General features: G+C 28.9%; 1 protein-coding gene across 1 annotated transcript in view; it reads right to left on the minus strand.

The window, feature by feature from the left end:
• LOC100199336 (mitochondrial proton/calcium exchanger protein) overlaps positions 1–9,853 on the minus strand; it is a 36,387-nt gene extending 26,534 nt beyond the window's left edge. The window contains exons 1-2 of the mRNA XM_065793301.1: positions 9,684–9,853; positions 5,267–5,303 (exon numbers count right to left, since the gene is read on the minus strand). Of these exons, the coding sequence (XP_065649373.1) occupies positions 5,267–5,303; positions 9,684–9,801 (155 nt within the window). The 5' untranslated portion in view covers positions 9,802–9,853. The remainder of the gene's footprint in view (positions 1–5,266; positions 5,304–9,683) is intronic.

Consider the following 9,853-nt stretch of genomic DNA (forward strand, 5'->3'; position numbering starts at 1 on the left):
AATCCACAGACTATTCTTTTATGTGCTTTCGTTTAGCACCACTTACTCTATTGCCTTTCTCTTTGTTCTATATCACTCTCCTTCATCTCAAGACTGCACACTTTTTGACGTTTTTTTTTTATCATTTTTGATCATATTGACCAAGCCCTCTTTTGATCATTTCTGCCCTCTTTCGATCATTTCTGATCATATTGACCGAGCCCATATTGATGATTTCTGATCATATTGACCAAGCCCTCTCTCTTTATCCATCAGCTAATAAAGTTGTTGTCGGTGACTTTAATGCTCACCACTCTGAATGGCTTGGCTCTAGTGTCAGTGACTCTGCAGGCATTAAAGCCCACAACTTTTGCCTTTCTCAATCCCTAACTCAAATAGTCAACTTTCCAACTCGCTTTCCTGACAACCCTAATCATTTACCTTCTCTACTCGACTTATGTCTTGTTTCTGATCCTAGTCAGTGCTCAGTTTCTCCACATCCACCCTTAGGTGCTTCTGATCACAGTTTGATCTCTCTAAAGCTATTATATCATTCTTCTTCATCACCTGAATCCCTCTATTATCGAACCTCTTACAACTACAGTAAAGCTGACTGGGATTCTTTCCATGATTTTCTTCGTGATGGCCCTTGGGTAGAAATATTTTGTCTTCCTGTCGACAAATGTGCTTCTTACATAACTTCGTGGATTCAAGCTGGCATGGAATCTTTTATTCCCTCTCGACGATTCCAGGTCAAGCCTCACTCTCCTCCATGTTTTTCTTCACACTGTGCTGCTGCGATTGCCAATCGAAACCGTTACTTCCATATTTATCAGCAAAACAATTCTCTAGAAAACAGACGTCTGTTTATTACTGCTAGAAACAATTGTAAAAAGGTTTTGTCTAACGCCAAAGCTCGCTATTCTCAGGTCATGAAATCTCGTATCTCATCTCAAAAATTAGGCTCTCGTGACTTCTGGAGAATCTTTAATAATATCAATAATAAGGGCAAATCTATAATTCCACCTCTCTTGAATGGTTCAGACTTTGTCACCTCACCTAAAGACAAAGCTGAATTGTTTGCTAAAAACTTTTCATCAATATCATCTCTTGATTACACTAGTTGCTTTCTACCTGATATTGCCAAAAAACAGGTTGATCCATTGCTTGACATTCATATCACTCCAGCATATGTATCTAAAGTGATTTCCTGCCTGACTCTTCTACAGCTTGTGGCCCGGACAACACACCTGTTATTGTCTTGCAGAAGTGTTCTCCGGAGCTGTCGTCTATACTCTCAAAACTATTCAACAAGTGCTTATCAGAGTCTTGCTTTCCAGCCTGCTGGAAAGTGGCATCTGTTATCCCTATCTTCAAAAATTCTGGAGAGCGATCTGATTCGTCTAACTACCGTCCCATAAGTCTTTTTCCTATCATAAGCAAGGTTTTTGAATCTTTAATTAACAAACACTTAATTTCTCATCTTGAATCTAATCACTTACTTTCTGACTATCAATATGGATTTTGATCTTCTCGTTCTACAGCTGATTTGTTAACAGTAATAACTAACAGGTTTTATCGTGCATTAGATAAAGGTGGAGAAGTTAAAGCCATCGCTCTTGACATTTCAAAAGCTTTTGATAAAGTTTGGCATGCTGGTCTTCTCCATAAGCTTTCTTCTTATGGTGTATCCGGCAACATCTTTAAGATCATTGAATCCTTCCTTTCCAATTGTAGCATAAAAGTTGTCCTCGATGGACAACACTCTTCTTCTTATTCTGTAACTTCAGGGGTTCCTCAAGGTTCTATCCTTGGCCCTATACTCTTTTTAATTTACATTAACGATCTTCCAGATATTCTCTCATCTAAGGTGGCATTGTTTGCTGATAACACTACCATTTATTCTTGTCGTGATAAAAAACCAACACCCTCTGATTGCTTGAAGGGGGCATTTGAGCTTAAAAAAGGATCTTACTTTTGCTACAGCATGGGGCTCTCAGTGGCTGGTGAACTTTAATTCAGATAAAACTCAATTTTTTTCAGCCAATCGTTATCGCAATAATTTAGATCTTCCTATATTTATGAACGGTGATGTACTCAATGAGTCACCTACTCTTCATCTTCTAGGATTAACTCTTACTTTCAATCTTTCTTGGAAACCATATATCAAATCAGTTGCAAAATTAGCATCTGCTAAGGTTACATCTCTTTATCGAGCTCGTCACTTTCTTACTTCGGATTCTATTCTCTATCTCTATAAATCTCAAATCCGGCCTTGTATGGAATATTGTTGTCATATCTGGGGCGGATCTTCTAATGATGCCCTTTCTCTTTTAGACAAGGTGCAAAAACGCGTTGTAAACATAGTTGGACCTGCAGCCAACCTCCAACCATTATTATATCGTCGTAATGTTGCTTCTCTTTCTCTTTTCTACAAATACTATAATGGGCACTGCTCTAAAGAGCTAGCGTCTCTTGTACCATCTACTATAATTCATTTTCGTGTTACTCGTCATTCAATTAAGTGACTGTTCCTAAGTGCTCCAAAAACGCTTATTCGTCTAGTTTTTTTCCTCGAACATCAGCTCTTTGGAATTCGCTTCCTTCATTTTGCTTTCTTGACTCATATAATTTGCAATCTTTTAAGTTGTCTGTCAATCGTTATCTTGCTCTACAATCTTTATCTTTTCTCTTTCAGTAACTTCCAACTTTAATTATTGGCTGCTTGCAGCCTTGTTGGAAGCGAAGATGTTTAAAAAAATAAATATATATATATATATATATATATATATATATATATATATATATATATATATATATATATATATATATATATATATATATATATATATATATATATATTTACACAGGCCTTGTTAAGAAGGGTTACGCAGCTCGCATTTTGCCTGCGAAAAGGCGAATTGTCTACACGTTCAGCAGTTTTGGGCTACGCAAAAACTTTTAACTTTAAGAATATTAAATTATCTTTTGATGTTGTTAACGTGACGTTTATTCAGAAGAAAAAAAGTTGTAAGCATTTAACCGCAATTGTTAACTAATAAATTTTTTGTTAAAGAAACAGTTTGTAATATAATTTTTTTGTTGTTGTTAAAAATTAGTTAAAACAAAATTAAGTGTTTTAAGTTTTATCTTAAGGAATTAAATATATAAATTTCTTTTAAATATAAAAATTATTTTTTGTCATAATAGTTTATAAAACGCACAATTCATTTTGATTTAATATTTTATTAATTGTTGTTAAAGATATTTTGTTTATTGTTAATTCAATACAGTAGTCTCTCGCTTAATTGCGCAAATTGAAACAGGCATTGTGGTGTGCAATTAACTAGGAGTGCGCAAATAAGAAAAAGATAAGAAAAAAATTTAGCAAACTAAATTATTAGCGAAAATAAAGTCCAGTTTTGTCCATATTATATACATTTTCGGGTCTGTACATTTTAATAACTGAGTAAAGGTTCTTAAGTTGCTGAAGAAGAACAGAATCATCTTTGTCAACTTCAGCTCCTTCTCCAAAGAGATGCATCATTTTTAAGCCTTGACAACGACGAAAGTGTGCAAGCCATTGCCAAGAAGCTTTAAATTCTTCTTCTTTTATATTTAATTTTTGCGCTATTTCTTTCATAATTGCTAACGATGGAGGCACTTCAATCTTCGAATGACGCAATGCATCAATCCAAATATATAGCTCATTTTCTATTGCTTTAAATTTTCCAGACGATAATCAAAACACTTTTTTTCTAGCTTCTTCTGTCATTAGTAAACTTCTTTTTTCTATTTGATCTCGATTATTCCAGAGAGATCGAATTGAATTTTTAGTTACATTATATTCTCTTGCAATCGCTCAGTTGCTTGGCGCATCTTTTTTTTTAAGTTTAGCTATAATTTCAACTCGTTGATCTTCTGATAATCTTTTTCCTTTGCCTTTAGCCATAAGAAGTAAGGATAAAAAAGTTGGAATAAGAAAACTGTGAATAGACCGCTAAATTTAAAATGAAGTTTTTTTATTAAAGTTTTTTCAATGAGACTTGACTGATAAATCGTTAAACTTATTATTATCTGTTTAAAACAAGATTTATCATTTACTTCGATTCGAATTCGAATTATTTATCTATTTACATTCTGATAAAATCATTATCTCAAAATATTTATGATAAAAACTAGTTTTTAACTTAACACAGGAAAATAATAGTTACATTTTCTTATCTAATTATACTTTCAACAAAAAACAAATATTTTGGGCCTAAACGCGCAATTAACTGGGATGCGCAACTAATTGGGTGCGCAATTAAGCGAGAGACTACTGTAACGTAAAGTTTTAATGACGTTCGTTTAATTTATGAAAATAAATTATGATCACAAATATGTTATTGGTAACTGATAAATAATTAAATAAAACTCTTTATTGTTTAAAAACATTATTAAAAAGAGTTCACAAAATAAATAAGAAAAAATTTATTACCAGTTAATAAAATAACCAAAAACCAACTGTAAAATTATAAGAAAATAAACAAATATTATTTTACATTTTATGAAAAAATATTTTTTTCAAAATAAAATTTAGTTCATATTTGAAAAAAATAATAAAAATGATTTTTCAAATAGGAACTTAGATTTTATTTGTAACTTTTGTTATAGTGAGATAAAAAAAACTGTTTATATGATTTATATATATATATATATATATATATATATATATATATATATATATATATATATATATATATATATATATATATATACCATGTCTGCTACCTAATAGTTTGTATTTGTCGGTATTTTGAAAAAAATTATTTTTTTTTGCAAAATTAGTTTTTATGTTTTTATACAGTGATATTTTTTATGTAAGTAGGACTGCATTACTGATTCTTGATAATAAAACAACAATGGAAAAAATAAACAAACTTTTAAATGTTATTAGAGGTTCCTACAATATCTTGGTTATAGGAAAATTAATAATAAACAAAGATTTTATCAATAAATATTCTTATTTTCATAACTTTGAGACAACAAGTTCAATAAAAAAAAAAAAAGACAGTAATAGTAAACACCTCTCAAAACTTAAAAGACTAAAGTTTTTATAATTTAATTAAATTAATATATATCATTAATATAATATATATTAAATTATATATTTTCTATATACTAAATTAAATATTTTATAAAAACTACCCTACTACCCTAAATAAAAACACATTTAAAGAACAGAACATTTTTTGGTTAACAAGACCATTTTTTTTTATTCAACAATAATAAAAAACAAGAGTACCTGGTTTGTATTGAAGATGAATATGTAGAAAATAAATCTAAATTAAGGAAAAAGAAATTACAAATAAAACTTATACTTTTGTTAGTAAAATTATGGAAGCTGTAGATTTCCTTGGTGTATGTACCATGTTTAGTGTATATACCATGCTTAGTGTATGTACCAAGAAACTCTAATGCTTTCATTAATTTAGCAACACAAAATATTATAAGTTTTATTTAAAAAAAATTCTTTCAGTAATTAAATACAAATATTTTATAACAGCATAACTTATACACATAAATATAGTAAATATTAATTTTATTTTATTATAAAATGAATAAACTCGACAAACAAGATCAAAAAACAACATTTTGCAAATATTCAAAAAATAACACAAAATCATTGTTTCATTGTTTTAACAACATGATTTCGTTTTAAAGAAATAGTGATAAACAAAAAAAGGTCCATCTGAAGTGCAACTAACCAGTAGTCATTGTCAAACCATCAAAAATTGGATACCCCCTTCTGCAAGCAACTTATTTTACATTATGTGATTTTACATTAAACATATTTCAACATGTTTTCTGAACCCATAAGAGATAAAGCTATTCTTGAGTTTTTAGCAATGAACATAATTTGGTAAACCATGCTAATAATTTCAATACACAGAGGAAAATTGATCATTTTATGATTATCTTACCTTTAGTGGATATGAACCAAATCAAAATGAAATGCAATCAAAAGAAAAAGAATTTTTCTTTTGATTGCATTTCAAAAAAACTTTCAAGAAATAAAAACAAAACACATTCTGCAGTGGTTAGTATTAATTAAAAAATGCAATAATTGATAAGGAAACTAAAGGGAGAGTATTGGCTGACCCTAACTTATGAAAAAAAATTTAAACCATTAGTTGCTTATGCTAGGAAATTTACAGTTAAAGCTGGAGTATTGCTGAAAAATAATAGCATTAAAGTTGATTCTGCTACTGGGATAAACAAAGAATTTAATAAGTATTTTACACCTGGTTTAACAAATGAGAATGTTGTTATTATTATAGAACCTGAAGGTATTTTTAATGGGCCTGATATTAAAAGGATTAATAACTGCATTTTTACTGAGAATGGTGTAAAAACAAAATTGTCTAAACTCAAGTTAGATAAATGGAGTCAACAATATATCACCAAGACAACTCTACAATATTCAACATAAAATATTCTACTCTGTTTGCTATTTTGTAAGTCATTTGATGATGGTTTCAGATGATTGAATAAGTGATCATATTATTCCACTATTTATAAGTAGTAATAGATCAAATGTATAAATTTACAGATCTGTTTAGTCTTAGCAGTCAAATTTTCTGACAACACTAAAAAAAATTTCGAATAAATATATTTGTACAAAATTTTTAGTTTTGTTAATTGTTTAAATAGTTGTTAATTTAAGAAAATTTAAAAATACATATATAATTATAACTAACACCCTAAGACAGATCAGTAGTGTGGTCTAATGGATATTACTAATGGTCGTAGAGCTTGAGAAGCGGGTTCAAATCATTTTACAGCAACTTTATTTGTGTGAAATTTAATGTTTTATTTTGAAGTATACATAGTTTTATATGTAATAACTATTATTGTCGTTAATTAAATATAATATATATCTTTATTAACTACTATTATATTTAAAAAAAGTAAAGAGCATACATATACCAACTTACTTAAATAGGAGATGATGTCTGGTGGGTATTTTCAAATTTAATTGCAGTAATCAATGTCCCAAAAACAAGATATACAACATTGGCAACAACATTAACAAGGGAAAACATATAACATTAAATTTAGAACTTACAATGATCAATATTCTCTTTTTTTCCTTAATTTATTCCTTTACCTTAAAGGCAGCACTCTTCTAGACAACATTAAAAATTGGGTTCACCAATCAGATATTTTAATTAATCCTTCCCCCATAAAAAAATACTTCTGACTCTTCTAGAGCTTGAAGTCCAAAAAACATTCTTGTCACAATCTTTTGGTAAAACTTCCCTGAACACTCTATTGTACTAAAACTATTTAACATGAACTTACCTGAATCTTTTTTTTACTCCCAACTGAAAAATTAGAATCTGTCATTTGAAACTTTAAACCCACTTTTAAAATTTCTAGAGACCATACAGTAGAGCAGAATATGCTAAAGTCTGCTAAAATATCCTTCAAAAATGTAACTAATTTGGAGATTGAATTTAATTGCCATATATATATATATATATATATATATATATATATATATATATATATATATATATATATATATATATATATATATATATATATATATACATATATATATGTATAACCACTGATACAACCACTTAATACTTGGTATGTCCGCCTTTATGCTTTATGACTGCTGAAATATGATGCGGCATTGATTGAATAAATTCGGAGCAAAAGCAACTGACTTGTTCACTGTGGTGCCATGTTTGAATCAATTTTTCTTTTAAGTCTCTCGTATTGGTTGAAGCTGTTTGCATGACTTCTCTTTTGAGTTCATTCCATAGTCCTTCAATGGGATTTAGGTCAGGACTGTTACCAGGCCATTGCAATATGGAAATTTTATTGTCTTTCAATAATTTCATTACGGGTTTGGCCCCACCTTGTATAAATATTGCATTCCTATTAGGAAACCATGCATTCATTTGGGGTATTAAACAAGTCTTTAGAACGGTTTTGTATTGCTCTTGTCTCATCATTCCTTCCACAAAGTATAATCGTTCAGGCCCTTTTACCAATATCACGCTCCAAACCATTATCTTTTGAGGATGTTTGACTGTTTCTTGAAAACATTCCGGAAGATTTGTCTCCTCTCTCTTCCTTCGAACAAATGGTCTTTGTTTAACCATAACTTCCAGCATTGACTTCATCAGAAAAATAAACCTATACAAATAAAAAGCTACTGTAGCGAACAGATAACTTTTAGTGACGATATAATTTATTGATAATTGAAAATATATTGCAGCATAATAAACATATACAAATCAATCTCAAGTTATTGCAAACAAACTGATAAGATGCAATTATTTAATTAACTTAAATAATTTATTTAGGTTGTTGTTTTAGTTATTCACAGTTGTGTATGTGTGTAAATTTGTAACTGTGTAATGCTAACCTTAGACCATTCCTTTATTGTCCAATGCGAGTGACCGAGAGCCCAACCGTATCTCTTGTCCTTCATTGCTGTGGTTAACTTGGGTTTTCTTATTGGCTTATAAGCTCTATATCCATTATTAAAAAGGCGTCTTCTAACTGTTCTTGGATTGACTGTAATTCCTGTTGTGGCATTCTATTCTTGCATTAACTTAACAGAAGAGTTTTTCCGACCTTTTCGACACAACTGTAAAAGCATCCAATCATTTTTCTTAGTAGTTTTGGTAATACCTCTGCAGTTCTTCCTGTTGGTTTCGACTATATTTTGGCATCTATTTAGTTTCATTTTTATTCTTCTAACAGTTTGAGACGAAATTTTGAGTTTAGAGCAATTTCATTATTCTGAATGTGGTATTTTCTAAACGTTTATCTCATTCTTGAGATAGAGCAATTTCATTATTCCGAATGTGGTATTTTCTAAAACTTTATCTCATTCTTTGTAGCAGCACTTTTATCTAATTTCTTACCTATTTTAATACAAATATTATATTTTTGATATAGATTCTACACTGTTCAATGAGCAATATTAAAAAAAAATTTAATTGTAGCAAGAATTCGAAAAATTACTCAAACAACAACGATCCGATAATAAAAGCACAGTTTACAATTAATTGTTACAAAATATGAAACAAATCATTAAAAATGTAAAAACAATCGAGATTTTACAAAAAAGTATGTTACTACCATAGCAACAATCATTGTTAATGTTATATCAGCATAATTGCAGCTGATAATATATAAAAAGTAATTATATCTCCAAGGTAAACACAATCTAAATTCTAAATTTTTTTTCAATGATATTAAAACTGTTTTTGTTTTGTTTTAAGGACTAGTATTAGTGCTAGATGTAGAAATTGGATGACTTCATAATTAACCATTTCAAAATTTTCTTTTTCATCAATATTTTATCACCAATATTTTTTTACTTCATAAAAACTTATTATTTTGAAAAAAAAAAGTAATTTAATGTTTCATTTTTCATTCAATGAATAGCATTCTAAAAACTTTTTTTGATTCATGACACTTCACCTTAAAAATATTTAAATAAGAAAATATACTTTTATTTGCAAGATATAAAAATCAGCCTATGAAAAATGATACAAGAACTACTATTTATAACTTACAAAAATATATTAAAAAAGAGAGATAAATCATTAAAAAGAACAAAACAAACAAGATCTTAAATAAAAAATTAAAACTACTTATATGACTATATATTAAAACTAATTGATACATACCAAATCTGAATATTCTGGCATTATTAACCCATGTTGATGAGGTATCTTTTATTATTATATTTTTGTATAAATATTTTGAAGAAGGAAACAAAACACGTCTTACTGGAACATAGTACATTTTTTAAAAATCTTCAGTATTTAATATCTAAATTAATACTAACTAAAAAATT

Source organism: Hydra vulgaris, chromosome 03, assembly GCF_038396675.1.
Source record: "Hydra vulgaris chromosome 03, alternate assembly HydraT2T_AEP".
NCBI classification, from domain to species: domain Eukaryota; kingdom Metazoa; phylum Cnidaria; class Hydrozoa; order Anthoathecata; family Hydridae; genus Hydra; species Hydra vulgaris.